Genomic DNA, 18,447 nt, shown 5'->3' with positions numbered 1-18,447 from the left:
GCGTGCTGCTTGCGAGTGGAATATTCCAGAAGGGTAGAAGCGTGCCAACCAATTGTAGAGGGCCACTTAGCGAGGAGCCCTATAGTTTGAAAAGCCAATAGAATGTTGTGTATTAGTATGACACAGAAGATGACTTGCACTAGGGGTGGGCATAGCAGTCCACATAGTCCAGTCCCCCATATAAAGTGTACTTTGATGTTCCTTTTAAGCCTATCACATCCCCACGTAGTTTTCTTATTTTGCCACGTAGCATGACATCAGAGATGACAAATCTTTAGTATAAAGCTGTGTTTATGGGAAATGTTTGAGAATATGTGTGCGACGTCGGATGATGTCTGTTGTACTCTCTATTTTAGACAATTGCTATTAAAACAGTCGTGTTTTTGCCAAACTTCCTGAGTCGGTTTGATTATTGGTGTATGAGTAAGATCTGCATCCCCATCCATCTCAGGTACTGTTACCTCGTCTTAAAGTGCCTTCAGGTTCAAGTATAACACCTACGTCTCTATAGTTGTAAAACAATGCTCAATCACTTGAAGGAACTTGGAGGAACCCAAGTTTCGGCCATCACGAAGATGGTGCTTGTGTGGGTCACAAGTGATCTTCTTCAGGGCAAGAGAAGAGCACGGATGTTGGTCGTAGGATTGAACAGAAGTATCTGTCAAGAGAACAAAAAAAAGGCAGTCTAATTAGTTTGTGTGAACATTAGTTCAATTGCTCTAAAGGGTTGGATAGACAAACCCACACTGCCAGCACACCATCGCGAGCAAACAAAAAGAGACCTGGGTCCTCTCTATACACGCCTATAAGGCTATCGCTCCCCCCGCCCACACCCTCCCGCATAAAGAACACAGCAGATGGTAGTGGCAGATCCCTTCTCTACAGCTGTTGCTTCTCCTCCCCCTCAAGAGCCTTCTGAGCTGTTGTCAACTCCCTTAGCCTCTTCTTCCCAGGATGCCCCACTCTCCTCCTCAGCTGAGAGACAGGATTAAGGACTGCTCTTGGCCAGTGGATGCCGGGATTGGTAGTCTTTCTTTTTTTGTGAAGAAAGGGCCTACCCCGGGAGGAAGCCACAGTGAATGTCTTTCCAAGTACAGACCTGTTACTCCTCTTCCGGGATCAGCGTATGGGGAAAAAGCCACACTAGGGCAGAAAAGAAAAACAAGAGTATGCAGATCTTGTGATGTCTCCAGTCTCCAGCACCGCCGTTACAGATCCAAAGGAAGGTAGGCTCCAACTGGATTCACAAGAGTAAGAAATGTGAACAGTAGCTGGGGGTCGACCCGATCCAGCAAGAAACCAAGGAGCGTGGACCAAATCAGGAGAAGGCAGAGCCAAGACTCCGTAGCCGTAATAGCAATGAGGGTAGAAAAATAGGGAAAGGGAAAATGCGGAAAGGAGAAAGGAAGCAGCGAGCACAGGAACAGATGCCGATGGGGAAGCGGCACATCGGGAAACCACACACAGAAGCGCTGAGACACGGAAGGCGAAAGAGAGCGGACCTGGGCGAGAGAGCCAGGGAAGCACAGAGAGGCCACGAAGAAGGAAGCACAGTTCCAACAAGGAACGTAAAGGAAAAACTAGCATTTGTGAACCCAAGCCGAGGGAACTAACCTCAAGGGTTGCAACGCGCCGATTGCTGGATCAGGTGTGGCTAAGTACCTCCAGCAACGCCCATCGCAAGAACAACTAGACCACTGCAGCAAAGTGGGATGATACGTGATGGGACACCCTAATGGCCGCCCAAGTGCACCCAAGGCCACAGGCGCCATGGAGATGGGTGCATGACAGCTGTTCCCAGGGCTCTTGGTGACAGAAAGGGGGAGGAGGTCACAGGGTGTGCGACAGGTGGGCAAAAACAGACTGGGACAGGTCCCCTTCCTACAACTGCTGCTTCTCCCCCTTCCAGGGTCTTCTGGGCTTTTCCCAAGGTCCAAGGAGAAAGGGGGGAGGAATGACAGGGTGTAGGGCAAACATATGCAGGGACAATTGCTCTCAGCACAGCTGTTGCTTTTCCCCCTCTAGAGCCTGCCCACGCCTATCCCCATGATAAACACAGCTGTTCCCAGGGTCCAAGGAGGGGCAGGAATCACAGGGTGTAGGACAAACACCTGCAGAGACAACAGGCTGTGAGGCCGATTTGAGCCATGGTTAAGTAGGATCCAGGGGTCTGGCAACACTTGGCACCAGAGTAGTTTTCGGGTGAAAATTAGCACAAACAACCCCCTCTTGCCCCCCCCAAACAGCATCTAGGACATATGGTAGCAGTTTTCCCTAGAAGGAGCTGAACCAGCCATTTATTCCATCCGTAAAGTCTTTGGATGTATCCTTGTGAGTGGCTCCAATGGAGCAAATGTGGGTGGGGTGGTCAAAGATTTCATCAGAGGAGTCTGGAACAAGTCTGGAACAAATGTACAACACTCTGATCCAATAAGTGCACACACTCCATCATGGGAAGCCAATATCGTGTCCAGGGCCATATGGTTTCTTACAGTGAGACTGAAATCTCATTCGCCACTACCTCCAGAATTGCCTGCAACTGATACAAAGCCCAACCTACGCTCATGACACCCACCTGGGTTATTAATGAGTTGCACCATATAGCGGTGTGCCTGTCGGGGATGTCATTTGGGGGTCGCCTGGGGTCACAACTGCGACCCCAGAGGTCCCCCTTGCTACCCATGTGGTCTCCCTTGTCATACTTGTCAGGCGTCTTTAAAAAAAAAAACAGAGGTTCCACAAGTGTTACACTTTGAGCAGTGAACCTAAATAAGCAAGAATAGGAATAACAAATAATGTGTCCTTTTGGAATTCTATACAATAATTGCTAGACTCATTAAAGGTTTATTTCTGGCACACGTCAGGGGTGAGTCACTGATTTTAGTCTGTTCTTAAAAACCTAAAATTTAGAATGCAGACAAAAACATCCAAAAGCATTTAGAGTAGAATAAGCATCCATTTCGGACTACGTATTTTGCTTTTCGCAAGTGGCATTTATAGCATGTTTTTTCTGCCGTTGTCTGTTACGGTCATCACAAGACATTCCATCTCGGTGTCCTCGGTCACTTGACACAGTCCTTGTACCTTAAACTTGTGTACAGTGTAGAAATATTTTACTATAGCACACCAAGTGCCCATTGATTTCATTGTGCCACAATTAATGCTCTGTTGAAATGTGTCTATCTTTCCCATCTCCCTGGCATACTGTTCAGGATGTTTGTTTGCATGTATGAGGTAACGAGTGTCCACAGTATCGGATGTCATGTGAGTGCGCTGCTTTCCCTATTTTGCCTTTGAGGCCTGAAAAGTAGATCCACGCAGGCTTGACATACGGCCAACTTTGCACCAGACCTGCAGCTGAACTGGCTTGCTGTTAAATCTCACTGTTTAATGGTATCCACTACAGAGTGTAATTTGCTTTTTGACTTTGAGAACATGTAAACATCTAATTGCTCATTTTACTATAGCCGGTAAAATAGCTCAGTTGGTTGACCTCTCGCTGCTGCGATTTGTGTGTGAGATCTGCAGGTTTGAATCGTGGCAAGGCCATTTCAGCCTTTCATCCTTCTGAAGTCGATAAATGAGTACCAACACAGGATGATATTGCATGTTTATTTGTTCTATATAAAACGCTTAAGCGTAAGTGATAACACATCATTATCCTTTGGCCTTGGACGTCTTCTTGCATTCACAGAAATCTAGTAATATGGGCCTATACATACTCATATTAATGATAAGGTATGCCCCGCAGCTTCGGGTTTTTCCTATGTGCATTGTCACTTGATGGATTTGGTGTCTCATGTATGTGATTAAGTATTGTTTGTTGGTTTGCCTGTCTCACACCACCACTAATTGGTTGTACTGCCATATTATCTGTTCACAGCATGTGAATCCATGAAGGATCCAATGCTGGAGAAGGAAGGAGTTTCTTACCGGTAACTCCATTTCTTCAGCGTTGGCATCTTTCATGTATTCACATGCACCTGCCGGCCGCCCCTGCAGGCAAACCTAGGTTTGGGTTCCCTCTACTTTGGAGGTTAAAATCTGCAGGGAAACCGCGGGGGCGGGGCTATTTATACCAGACGTCCTATTGGTGGGCCCTAAAGCACCCAAAATGGACGTTGATGGGACACTAAAGTGTCGAAGTTTTCCATAGGAAAATGCTAAGTTAAAGTTACCAAGGTTTCCCAGCCTGACAGGGAAATATTCACAGCATGTGAATCCATGAAAGATACCAACGCTGGAGAAATTGAATTACAGGTAAGAAACTACTCCCTTATCACTAACCTGAGGAAGCTTTGATTGAATCATTAATATACTTCTTACGCAGGTGCAATATTTTTAACTTCAACCTGATTACTTCCAAAGGAATTGGTTACTTTCTAAAATGTTTCCAGTCGTTCATACCTTTTTAAGTGATGTCCTTTCTTTATCAGGATATGCAACAGTTAGAAGATGGCGACCTGACTATGATAGGTGATCGTGGTGTTACACTCAGTGGAGGACAAAAGGCACGTGTAAACCTTGCTAGGTAAACAACATTTGAATCCATTGATCTTAAGCAAAATCATCATATGAGTGTGATATTGTAACCACCCATGATAGTAAAGATATCTACCTTCTATTCAAGTTTCTGCTTATTAACAGAATTCTTAAAGTTGGCTCTTTCCCCTCTTGCTCTCATCTCCTAGTCTGAAATTCGGCTTTGGTTTGTCACTGCTCCCACATCTGCCCCTGTGGTGGTTTTTGCTTTTCACCAGAATGGCCGCTGACATTATAATCCTAGATTCAGATGTTTGTTGACATTTGCATAATGTGTTATTAGGTAGTTGAGAGCATCCATTTTTTTCTCCATGTAGCTGTTGACCCTTTAGCTGACCGCTTGATTTCTTAATTCCCTTGCTCTGCATTCTACCTCTGTAGAAGCGCCATGTTAGCACCTACAGGTGTTTTCTGTAATTATTTTTTTTGTTTGTGTTCTCCTGTGCAGAGCATTTCCTTTTCTGTGCAGATACTCTCTAAACCTGGAAATCGCGTTCCTTTGCTCTGCTTGGCTATTGTACTGCAGATCGGTGAAACAATTGTGCCTTTCATGATCGAACCATGAATTTTGACACGCTTTTAGACCACACCCTAATGAACATTTTTGGATAACCGTCCCTTTTTGAAAAATGGTGACTAGTTGCCGTTTATGTATCTTAATTTTTGGAGATATTCATTGCTCAATCATTTACTGGCAGTCATGCAATGCCTCTTGTACAATTAGAAGTATAAATGAAGCCTCATAGTAAATAATGTTTTTTTCGTAATTTATAGCTCTAGAGGAGCAGTTACATGTCTCTGCAGGAAATCCCAATAACCCCCCCCCCCCGCCCTTCCCCGCACCCACCACCTCCTATATGTTGGAAGCAATGTTCCCTCTAATTAGTTTTCTATATGTGCAGAACTGGTTTGCTGTTGTGCGCACATTATTTTCCATGTGCGCAACTGACTTATGAGGTAAGCCACTTTGTGAGCATGCGTATTTAGTGAACTACCGTTGCAGAAGAGAGTTTGGAAAGGAATTTTCTCTTCCCAGCCACTGCAATTCATGACAAATCATAAACATTTTCCAAACACATAGGCTAAAATAGAATGTCATATGTGATTAAACAGAAAACTCATCAACCAGTCCAAGACTTCCAACATCTGCCACAGTACTTTGCCAACGTTTTATGCCACTGGAAAATCACTCGTGTACTACAAAACGCAAATATCTCTTGTCATAAACGGCTGTGGCTGTCAAGAAATTCAGACAGAATACAACATTTGCCGATGGATTAGTGGCAATTAAAAGCAATATGTGAAAAAACATGCTGATAGGAGTTCAAGTGCCACTTTAATGAAGTAATTCAAGGGCCAGGAGAACATGCGTCTAATAATTTGTGTAAGGATGATAATTGCATCAGAATAACTGCACCTCAGAATATGATGATTAAATATTCCTGTGTCTCTGCTTACTATGCACATTACGTTGTCCTTTGGGTAGTGATAACACCAACCTTACAGCTAAGAGACATATACACCATCCATTTTTACTCCCTAAAAATGAAAATGGGCCCACCAAAAACGAGAAACAATGAACATTTTGTTTCTTCAACCCACAAAGCTCAGTTTATATTTTTACAAATTAGTGACCAGCAGCAGAGCAGTGGCATAGGAAGGAACTCTAATAATATGAAGGCCTGATCGCAACAGGCATTTTAAGGGGAAGAACATCTTTTTACAAGCAGAAAGTATCCCTAGTGGCAAAGTTAATTACTTTTTTACTCCCTGAAAAATCATTTGACTCCAAGTAGGGAGCAAAATCTGATTAGAGCCTTGCTTGTAACCCTGAAATAGAAAGTGAAATGACAGGGAACATAATATAGTCCATAGTTATGGTCACCCTTCCACACCAGAGCCTAGACAAATTAAACAAGAGCTTTATTGAGGTTTATTGTGGATCTCTATGTAAGAAAATCGCATATAAAACGCCTTTTAAGTTAATGGCATCAAATCTCAAGAGATACAACATATTGAGTCCCTTCTTTTGTAACTTTGGATCCCTCTTCTGTAATTCTTTGTTATGAGTTAAATACGATGCAGGGAGATGCTAGAGACGATACAGAGCACATGGTTATATTGAAAAGCCCTCATCAGCTGAGCGTAGAAAGAAAACGAAGGTGCTGTTGTCTAGACGGGTACTAGAATTTCCTATTCTTTAGCAAACGAGCAACACATTTCCTTCAGTATACTGCTGAAACGTCTGACTTGTTTTTTGAAATTAGCTGCTTTGTTCATCACCCGCAAGGAGTGATGACCTGTGCTCTTCCACCCATACCCTTCCTCGGCCCCTGTGCTTGCCTCCAATACTAGTTGATAGAGCACTGTAAAAAGTGAGGGATTGTAGCAGTAAAAACTCACTGGAATATATGCAGACCCAGTTTAGTTTAGTTTAAGTTTATTTGTACCGCGCACCGAACCATGCAGTAACTGTGCGCTAGAACATTAGCAAGTGTTATACAGGCATATAGAAGAATTTACAACAACACAATAACTGCAGGTGGACCGATGTTTACAGACAGGTCGGAGGTTGAAACAGTACATGTAAGAAAGTTAGTATAATATTGCAGAAATACATACAGAGAGATTGAGCAGGCACAAAATTATTGAGGGCGTGTTAGCGGACCGTTAGTGTTTCTTATCGAAGAGCCAGCTCTTTACTTTGGCTTTAAAGGTACAAAACAAAGGCATTCTGATGCTGAGGGGAGGATCCATAATACTTTGCAAGCAAGGCACATTTAATACTCAAAATATTATGTGCATTTTAAGAATGTCATGACTCCTCTGCATGTACACAATTCTTTTGCAGTGCATACAGGATTGTTTGCAACATACCCCATCCTTCTATCATTGTGTAGGATTACACAGTTCTCAGTGAAACTGTTTTGCTAGGAGCGAGTTACCGTATAATGTGTGACGGTCTATGTCCAAAGGAAGGCATTCTCCTGTCTGAATATCCAGTGCCCTGATACTATGGACGAGTAATCCCAGGCATAGTCCATACCCATTATCTCGTGTAGGCAAAGTAAATGAAATTGCAATGTTGCTCTCCACTTATAGGGTAACGTTAGTAATGCTAAAGTTGGAGATACTGAGCATCACATTTGTCTTCTCAAAATCCTTACAGGGCAAATTAATATTTTAGTTTTGTAACGCGTTAACTTGCAAGGGGGCCGCTTCAAAGCACTTGCGTGATGCATGTACTAAGAAGAGGAAGTATGGGATAAGGTTACACATCCAGGTAGCCTGCTTACTTACAGTCAGTATCCAATATTTTAGCTGGTAGTTTGATTGTATTGTGTGTATAATGCTTTTGGTAAGGCACAATGAGTAACAGAAATTCTGGCACGTGAACATTATTCATATTACAACAAACATAAAACAAGTGTATATAGGTACACATCTGCTAACCTTTCGCAGAGCCAAGAAAGGAGGAGTCAAGGTTGTCCGGTACTATCTTAATGTGTTCTGGGGCAGAAGTTAGGTGTCATAAGGCCAAAGTGTGGTAGAATCAACCGTAGGAGCCATGGGTGGGGAGGGAACATTATTTGGTTAATGTGAGCAGGCATATCTGGGTTAGATTTTTCTGTTCATGGAGCCATTTTTTTCATATTTGTTTTTTACCCCTTATGTGTGTTTTTTGCTGTTAGGGATTTTAGGTGTTTACGGTCACCCTTGAATAGTAGTGAAATGCAAAATTAGCACAATATGAAGACTAGTTGCTTATTTTAAAAAAAAGCTATTTTCAATTAATTGCTGTGGCTTGTGCCTCATTAAATATTTTTGAATAGGTGAGAATTGTCTGTGTGCGCTGCTAAAAACCCAGAAGGAAGCTGAGCAAGCGCACATGCGCACAGCTTAGAGGGAACACTGGTTGGAAGTCTGAGATAGTGCCGCGTTCGACATCAGCAGTTGTACCAATACTGCAGCGTATATTCGAAAGAAGACACCCATTGAGACAACCCTATTGAATGCATCCCTGAAGAGACAATCTGAGGGAGGAACTCCCTGATGGAATATGAAAAAGAGCAAGAAAGAAGATAGTTACGTCGCACGAGACATGTGCGACCTCCTGGGATTTTGACTGAAGAGGATGCATGGATCTTATAAGAAAATAATTACGAAGTAAAGAGTCAAGTGAATTTGTAAGTATGAAAAAAGATTACATATGCATGAAGTGCTGCAGAGAATTACCCGTTCATTAAGTGTACAGACGCTGAAATGCATGGTAGATTAAGTCATCATAGAAGCTGGCTGTACGTAGTGAATAGAATGCAGGCGGAGCCGCCATTGTACAGGAGCTGGACATTGGTGTCATGAATTTAGTAAACCAGGTCCCATGAAGAGGAAAGACGAGAATTGTGTTGCTGCAAGAATAAGCTGAAATCGCTGAGCTGCATGGCGAGGCTTTCTGGCCTGTTATCAAAACTGAAGCAGCCAAGGTCAGCTATCTATTTTTGAAAGCAGTGAACGTGCGAAGGATGAATCATCTCTTGTTAAGTTGCGGAGAAAGAACACCAAGAGTGCCAGGTTTTATTCATTTAAGACATTTAAAAACCTACAAAATGGACCAAATCGTGGTTTCCTGGCACGTGAGCCAAGGATGAAAATAGAGTTGAACTTGGAGCCCTAGAAACACGATAGTGAGTGCTTGCACTCCCATGTATACCCAGAGACAAGGATACTTTGCAAGGCCAAGTTCAAAGACAATCTTCATGGCAGAAGGCATGGGTGATGAGAGATTTTCGGCTAATTGGGTGGGGAGCTAGAGTCAGGCCCACCTCCTTGCAGCTGGGTCTGGGTTTACGTGCTGCTAAGTGAACCAAATGTTCCAGACAATTGTAGAGGTCTGTATAACGAAGGACCTTATAGTTTGAAGACCAATTAAAAACTGTCTACTTAATGATTTTGAAGATGTTATGTTTTAGAGGTATGCATATATTGTCCACCTGACAGTGGGCAGCCAATCACAATCCCAGTTCCAATGTGATGTATACTTAGATGTTCCCCCTCAGCGAATTACAATCTCTAGTAGGTTTTTCATTATTTGCCACGTAGTAGGACGTCACCTCTGATGTATTTTCAGTATAAAATGTATGTTTTGGGAAAAGATTGCATAGACAAAATTGAGCGAACGTCCGTTGATGTTAGTTGTAACTCCCTGTTTTAGATAATTGTTAATAAAACAGAACTTTGCCATCTTTCTGAGTTGGTTTGGTTATTCTGCGAACCCATCCATTGTATATATGTTACTAAAGGGTCCTAAGTTTACGTGTTACCGGTGGGGATGGTTAAAAGATCCAAACCAGTTTGTCTCCAGTATTTGGGACAATCCGGCATCCTCCACCATTAGCTGGAAGATCGCAGGGTTTCCTGTGGAGAGTGGCCGATCGAAATTAACTTGCAAGAAGAACCAAGACGGTGCCAGGTTCCCCTTTGATGAAATCCCTGCTCGGTTTCCACGGGCGCTCTGCGGACGGAAGGTGAAGTGGTCGTATTGGAGGAGGAGTCAATTAATGAATGGTGAGTAGACTAAGGGGAATGGTAAATAAGGGGACGCGATTGTAATACGTTTTGAGTAACTGGAAATATTGTGAAGAAGAGGTAGCGCCTAGGAGCCCTGACTCAAGGGAGTTGGGAGACCTCTCAAAATCCAACGGGAGTAGAGTGAAATATATAACGCGTGATCCGGATTACATAAGGTGATGTTTCAAACCCTGTATAGGGTATAAATAAAGGCGAGAGATAAAGTGATCAGTGTTTATAAATGTGTAATGTTTGACTAGTCTGAATGTTGTCAAGTAAAACTATCGAAGAGTGATAGAGGTTGTGAAAAAATTGAAAAAGTTGAGGAGCAACAGTGATTGAGCATAGCAAAGTGATTGGTGCCAATGAAGAGAATAGATAGGTTACTGAAATTAGAGGCTTGAGCAGCGATTGATGGTGCATGCTCATATTTGTTGTTTTTAAGATGTTGAAAAGTGGTGATTTAAGCAAAGGTATCAAGTTTATTTAACAGTCTGGTAAGTATTGACAGTCAATTGAGACTTGTCAGTATTGGAGAAAGGATTGATAAGGTCGTATCAACAGTTAAGGCGTGGTAGCGAGTATGGAGCTCGAGGGAATAGTGATCGATCCCCAGTATCTCAATCACAAAGTGAGGAGGGAAACCTGTTCAGTAACGAACGTCGGGCATTGTCTTTAAGTAGACTGAATCTGGATAAAGGTGAAGGGATGATAGTCACACTAGTTGGGGACTAAACATGTCAGATGAGGAAAGAGAGTCCAGTCTTGGGGCAGAAGGAGGGAGCGCGTGCGCCCCTGAAGGAATCCTGCAAATAGATAAGGAAGTAAGATGTTCGGAACTGGAACAACCTAAAGATAGAACAGCAGATCCTATAGCGTATCCTGAGCATCCCCGAGGACGATCACGTAGTGAGAAGGGAGAGTTGCCACCATATGCGACTAGGTTAAGGTTGCTACCCACAAGGAGACAGATAGGGACAATGATCCCTCCCATGGATAGGCTAATAGTGGGATCCGACTATGAGACCGTGTTTACGCAGTTTCACATGTTAGCAAAAGGGGGAGCAAGACCGCAATATATTCAATGGCTACAGATGGACAAGGTTAACTTAAGGAGCAAGCTCCCTAGTTTGACTTTGGGCGCTGGGAAATAGATATACGAATTAGAAAAAATTACAGGAGGAAATACGCTGCTGGCCACAGGGGAGTCCTGGCAACTATTCTTGGGGAGAGGGGTGATGACATATGGAGAACGGGATATTCAAGTATGACTGCACAAAACACATTGCTTGATGGAGCACAGTTTAATAATTGTAGAGTGGATGTTTGTTGGGCACTCAGGGTACAGTGCCTGACAAATCAGATATGGGTGCAATTATGACACGTAAAATGATGGCATGTGAAGACCCTATTGCTTACATTCAGGAGAAATGGCAGCTTGAAACTCGCTAGCCGTGGGAAAAGACTGGCATTATGTTACCACATTTTATGACTGGGATTGCCTGAGGCAGTATAAAGACTGATGAAAAAACAAGTAGGGATGGAGGCATAGCCATGGGCTGAGATACAGTTGATGATAGTGCACCATTGTAGGTTATTACAAGAGAAGAATAAGAAGAAAGATGGGACTAGGGAAATCGAGGAAGCCAAGTTAGTTCAGAAATAATTGGCAACATTTGTCATAGAAGGGGCGGTATTGACAAGCGGAGAAGGACTGGGAATGCAGGAAGCAATGGGTACATCGCAGGTGAATAATCTGCACCCGATGGATCAAGGTGGATATGGGTTCATATTACGAGGCAGAGGTATGGGTTACAGAGGAAGAGGATGCAGATTTCAAAATAATCAGGTTGGGTTTCAAGGTACGCAGAATGAGAACCAGAATGTTCACGGAGGATATAACCAAGGAGGGACTAATGGGAGAGTTACTCCAGTATGTTGAAATTGTTAATGTTAAAGGTATTTATATTGTGCACCGTCACCAACGTAGTTGGTCCCCAGGCGCTCAGGCAGATCTGTAACAAGAGGGCGGGGGGGTTAGGTTAGTCGGGTAAAGAGGGAGCAGGAGTGTGAGAGAAGTGGTGTGCTGTTGGCGGCTTCAGTTCGGTTTCCACCGTGCGCTGAGCTTTGGTGTAAGTATCGGATCGGAGCAAGATCTTGTGTGATGTTGATGCAATTTATGTGTTATTTGTTGTTGTTGCAGTGTGGTGAAGTGTGTGCGGGTTGCTGGGTGAGAAATGGTTGTGTGGGTTTTCGGGTGAATTAGGTATGCAGAGATTTGAGGTTGAGTTAGTGGGTTGTATTTCCTGGTTCTAGCCAATCACGTTCTATTTAAATAGCATTCCTGTCGGTATGCTTAGTAGCTGGTTACGTTTCTTGGCCATCTATCTGTTAAGTTAGATGACACAGCATGTTCCCTGTTGTGTTGTATGGGTCTTAGGTAGGTGGGACCGGTTATGTCTAGTCCCCCCCCCTCTGGTGTTGGTGCTGTGGATTGGCCGCCCCCTATTCCCTTGCTGTCTATGTTGATGGTAGACTGCTGGGTCTGGGCATGATTCGGGCCAGGGTATTACTGATGAATCGTCTTGACCTTCAGTGTTGGTCTATCTATGTATTCGGCCATTAGTGTCGTCCTGTTATGGCTATTTCCCAGTATGTAGTTTGATACGTTGTAGAATGTCTTCCTTCGATTCTGTTTGTAGTTGATAGATTGTGAAATGACAGGACACATTGCGTGCGTATGTGGGAGCCAAGGAAATGTACAAAATGGATGGTTCTCAAGCGGGGGAGGAAGGGACAGCTTATCCTCCACCATACAGCACACAGACCAGAGAAGGTTTTGCCCAAGATCACACATCTTATCAGACACAAGCGCCGCAAGTACAGCAGGTACAACAGCAGGATCGAGTGCAAATGAATATGCCACTGGGGCAGTCACAACCTGCCCCTATGCAGACACAACAGTATGTAAACAAAAGACAAGTATTGTCACTGTCGTAGGAGGAAATCCTTTCACAGGGACGGGGATGAGCCTGTATCCACAATAGGACAGCTCATAGGGTGACTTGATGTGTTCAGTACAATCAGTGACACCAGACCCCCAAGAGGTACCAAGGGTTGATGTGACGATAGGAGGCAAATCCTGTTCTTTTCTTGTAGACACTGGGGCAACTCGTCCGTGTTTACGAGAGGGTAAAAATCCAATGTTTGGTATTGCCATGAATGCTCAAGGGTTCTCTGGAGCTACAAGTCGAGTTCCATTTAGTGATAAATTACCAGACACTGTAGGAGAATGTGACATGTCCGTTCCCCTGTTATACACGGGTTAATATTCTGGGAAGAGATTTAATGACGAAACGTAATATGACCATTTCATTTACTGATCAAGGAATAGTGTGCTCTACTCCAGGAATACACTATTTAAACGTGGGAGAGTTTATATTGGCGTTCACAGGGCAAGTGGCTATGCTATGCGAGGCGTTTCAATAGATCCAGAATTTTTTCTTTATGGAGTAAGCATTTTATTGACATGGCTACCTGGATTTTTTGGGAAGGATTGTGAGAATACCGGATGGGTTTGTTTAGACCACAAATTCCTATGGATGAGTAAGGTGGATAGACTATTCCCATAGAGTTGGAAATAGAAATATTTGAAAAGAAATGGCAATGCTTGAAGGGATAGACGATGAGGCTAGACCATGGCGAACAGTGAAAGCTCTTGAGGAAGGGTATAGATTGACTGACTTAACTGATGACGATATGTTCAGGGAGGACAGGACAGATGACAAAGTGGTGTTCTTCATGAGCATTACATACTAGATGAGGATAGAGAAAAAAAGGGAAGTCCCACAGCGAATGGCGATAATGCGGCAAAGACTCGCATTTTTTCATGAAGACCTGGAAAATGTGCCAAGTGCCTTATGGACCACAGGCCCTTATAACGTAAGTTTATTGATGGGGATAGGAGAGTTTCAAATAAAGCTTAACCAGGAGCGATTTTTACCTCAAGCAAAATAATACCCCATGTCTCCAGAAGCTGATGAGTGTATATTTCAGACTATTTCAGCACTGATGAATCAGGGAATTCTGGTACCATCCGAATCATTGTTTGATACTGCAGTTTATCCGATTAAATAATGTAAAGGAGGGTCATGGAGATTTATACATGATATGAGACTGATTAACCACATTGTAGATGCATAGTTTCCTCTAGTTCCTAATCCGGCGATGATAATGTGCAGTATCCTGGTGGAAGCGCAATATTTAACGGCGATCGATTTGAAAAATGCATTTTTCGCAATCCCATTGCACAGGACTCACAAGACTTGACTTCACTTGCGCTTCGCCAAAAAAGACTCAAATATACTTATTTGCCTCAATGGTACTGTGAGTTCCCATCGATCTTTAACAGAGTATTACACATGGATTTCGGCAATATTGATCTCAAAAGTGCGGTATTACAATATGTAGATGACATCTTGATTTGTAGTACCACAGAAGATGAGTGCAGATAGGATTTTGTTCAGTTGATGACTATTTTAGCACACAAGGGCTATAAAGTAGACAAGGAACAGTTACAATACTGTCAAGAAGAGGTGTTATATATAGGTCAGTTGATTTTGCATGAAGGAAAGAAAGTGACACCTGAAAGAGCTGAGGCATTACGAAAACCTCAAAACCAAGCACAGTGAAACCGTTGCAACAGATAGGTATTTTCAGGCGCAAACACGTTTTTTCTTTTTGTGACAATTTGTATTCAATAAAAGTACATTTTATTGATCTGAACTGACATCACTGAAGACAAATGTGAAATGTGAAGAAGTGTTTCAAAGGAAACCCGCATATCTCGGAAATATCACATGCAATATACACAACCTCAATGATGCATGTCCATTAAATGGCACTTTGCTGAGGGATTAGAGAACACATGCCTTCCGGACAGGTGCAGACTTAGTGTGGAGAACCCACAGGACCCGTTTGCCATGAAGGCTTGTGGACACCTGGAACTCTATGCTATTGAGGTTGTGATGTTGATGACGATGGAAGTGCTGTCGGTACTGATGGTTGTGCTGGTGACACGGGACGTAAGCCAGCAGGCACAATTGAGAGGGTTATGTTGTCAGACATATGCAATGCTGTGATGTTCACAAATATGTAAGGCTCTTGGGTCCATGTATTGGATGATCAATTGGATGATCACTGTGATCTGCTACCTTTATAAGTGCCATATCTGACTGTCTTTCTCCTATATGATCACTGTCAGTCACCTGTGTCGTTCTCTTGCGGATAGAAACACGAATTTCATACTACCACACCTATAAATGACCCATCTGCTCATCCACCCAATCTGATGTCTCTCCAGATGATTGACAATGGTGCCTACTCCATGTCTTGGGAACAGTGTGCCTCTTTCTGGGACTCTTAAGGCAGGTGGGCAATGTGGGCCAGGTTGGATCTTGCTGTATATCCCGTTTGGTCACTAAATTAATCTGAGGAGATTAGAAAAAACAATATTTTATATCAACGGAATTACCAATGTCATCTATGTTGTGATTGCTCAGTGTAGCCTTCAGCACATGCTCATTTGCTGTGCTGCCGCACCTTGACATCAATATTGAGGGATGAGTGAAAGGGAACACAGAAATTATGTAGTTCTTGGTAGAGGGGCTCCCAAACTCCTTTTCAATTTTGTGAAACTTGTGGTTTCACCCTAAGTAACCAAGGCTAATCCAGACGTGGGCCCCTTGTTCACTGTCCCTTAGAGAGGCTCTATCTCAATGAGGAGGCCCAACAAGGCCGAAAAATGTGTCTGGTGTTGCTGATGGTACTCTTGTTCTGAGGAGAATTGGCTAGCATTTCCGTGCTGGACCACCCTTTTGGGTGGGACAAAGACGGATGATGCAAATGGATATTTCCCATCTGTGAAGGGTGCTGTGAGCTAAAACTTGGTTGTAGACCCTCCTGAGTGGATGAAATTCAATAGAACAGGATATTTGACCCATGTTCGTTCTCAGTAAAGGTGCTGCGTACCAGCTGGAATCCTGACCTTTGTGTGTTCTGGTGACAAGGAAGCATCTGTTTTCTTCTTGCCCATCATTTATGCTATGTGTGTGGTTCTGCACATCTGTTGACATAGGGGCTGGCATGGTGAATGATGGAAAAACAATGCGGATGGGCATTGTGGTGCACCACAGCTGCTCATGTGGTATTCTTGTGAAGAGGTGGTACACAAGTGGTGTTTGTTGTGGGTATGGCCTGTTACCTTCGCTGAATGTAGTCTAATTTTTTGGCGTTTGCTGTAAGCCATTACATGTTATCTATGATGTTGTGTGCCGTGAAGAGGTATACGCCTACACAATCCCGAAGAGTCACACTGTTTTGTTAAGGTGGGTTCATGTTTTTAAAACACATCAAATAAGATGTCCCCATCTATGTTGTTTTATCAATAGGTTTCTGAAACAAGAAGCTGCGGTTTTTGTTTCTGCTGTGCCACAAGTGGTTCACCTGTGCATTTCAAGAGGTTTGATGGACTTTGGTAGTTTGCCATGGTTAATGAGTGAGGATGTCACCTGCATGTTGTCTTTCCTCAGTCTGTTTTGTTACAAATAGCCTACAGACGCAACCTACTTGTATTAATCTTTGTTCATTTACCTGTAGTTCCTCCCCCGCAAAAGGTGTGTGATGCCCTTTCGGTAGAAACGTCTGCTCTAATTTGTTAGTGTGGGTGTATTTGTATTTATTTTAAATGTATATAGCGCCTTAATCCAAAGCGCTGTACATAGCATCAAAACGGTACAATAATATGTAGTTTAGCAAAAACAGTCAGTTAAGTTAACCATACTGGAGTAGATGAGATTTCAAAGATTTATGAAACACAGAATAGACGACCGAGATAGAACATAGAGGAAGAGCATTCAAGTGCAAAGGGGCAAGAAGCGAAAATGTGCGAAAGCGTGACTGCTCACATGGAAGACAAGGATCTACAAAGAGAAATTGAGAACAAGAGCGGAGAGAACGAGATGGAGTATAGAATGAAACCAGAGAGGGAGAGATAGTCCGGTGTAAGACCGTAACAAGATTTTAAGACGAGACACACATTTTATTTGAGTTGAGCCCGAAAAGAGATCAAGCCAAGTGTGAGAAGAGCAGAAGAAATAGAATTGCATGTAGCCAATTGAAGAAGTACACAAAGAGGCATTAAAAACAGATTTCAAAGGAGCAATTCGAGTAAGTGTAAGACCAAAGAGTGCAGTAGAACAGTTAGAAAGGTGTGAGAAAATTAAGGAAGATATCAATCGCTTAGTAGCATCAAAGGTCAAGAAGGAACAGACTTTTCAAATGATATATAAGCGAAAGCGACAGGCGTGCAAAATTACAGAAATGTGATTTTTTTTTTTTAAAGCTAGAGCAGTGTCAAAGTAAAGTCCCAGATTACGAGCAGTAGATAAAATGAGAAGCTGAGAAGGAGGGAATAACATAAAAGTAAGAGATAGAGGAAAAGGAATGGCACTAGAAGCAAATAAAAGAGCTTCAGTTTTAGCAGTATTAAGTGTAAGATAATGAGAAGACATTCAAGATTTAATAGCAAGTAGGCAAGAAGTCAATTGATTGTGTGCAACAGATGAAAAGGAAGAGAAAGACAGAAAAAGCTGAGTGTCATCAGCATAGAAATGATGTGAAAGACCAAAAGAAGAAATGTCTTTAGCCTCTTGTGAAGTATAGATAGAGAAAAGAAAAGGACCAACAACAGATTCTTGTGGGACACTGTGGGCAAGAGAGAGTCAGAAGTTGTCCCGGTCCAGGAAACAGAAAATTGGACAGGTAAGACGTAAACCAGGAAAGAAGAGAACCAGAAAAGCCAAAGGATAAGAGGGCAGCTAGTAGAAATGAGTGATCAACTGTGTCAAATGCAGCAGATAGGTCTAACAAAATGAGAAGAGAGGAGTGCTTAGAATAACGTTCTGTAAGTAAAGGATTCAGAATTGATAGAAGAGGCGTTTCAGTAGAATGCAAAAGACAGAATCCTGACTGAAATCGGGGAAGAATAGAAGTATTAGATACAAAAGTAGAAACTTGAGAGTAGACGAGACATTCTAAAAGTTTAGAAAGATAAGGTAAAAGAGGAATAGGACGAAAGTTAGAAGCAATAGAGGGATCAGCAGGTAACATTTTTTTAAAATTGAAATAACTGAAGCATGTTTAAAGGATGATGGAAAAGTGGAGGTCAGGAAACACATTGAAAAAGGATGTGAGGGAAGAAAGGAGAGAGGGATAGATTTAAGAAGAACAACAGAGGGAATAGGATCAGTGGGTGAAGTATTAGGATGAACCTGAGTC

General features: G+C 42.8%; 1 protein-coding gene across 2 annotated transcripts in view; it reads left to right on the top strand.

Moving 5' to 3' along the window:
• The window catches only part of ABCC4 (ATP binding cassette subfamily C member 4 (PEL blood group)), a 2,280,107-nt gene that overhangs the window by 946,391 nt on the left and 1,315,269 nt on the right, over positions 1-18,447 (top strand). For both annotated transcript variants that reach the window (XM_069639145.1, XM_069639144.1), the window contains exon 12: positions 4,437-4,531. In XM_069639145.1, the coding sequence (XP_069495246.1) occupies positions 4,437-4,531 (95 nt within the window). The remainder of the gene's footprint in view (positions 1-4,436; positions 4,532-18,447) is intronic.

The sequence above is a fragment of the Ambystoma mexicanum genome, chromosome 7q (assembly GCF_040938575.1).
Source record: "Ambystoma mexicanum isolate Mex_15411 chromosome 7q, UKY_AmexF1_1, whole genome shotgun sequence".
In the NCBI taxonomy this organism is placed as follows: domain Eukaryota; kingdom Metazoa; phylum Chordata; class Amphibia; order Caudata; family Ambystomatidae; genus Ambystoma; species Ambystoma mexicanum.
The sequence above is the reverse complement of the archived record's forward strand: the minus strand, read 5'-3'. Positions and strand labels throughout refer to the sequence as shown.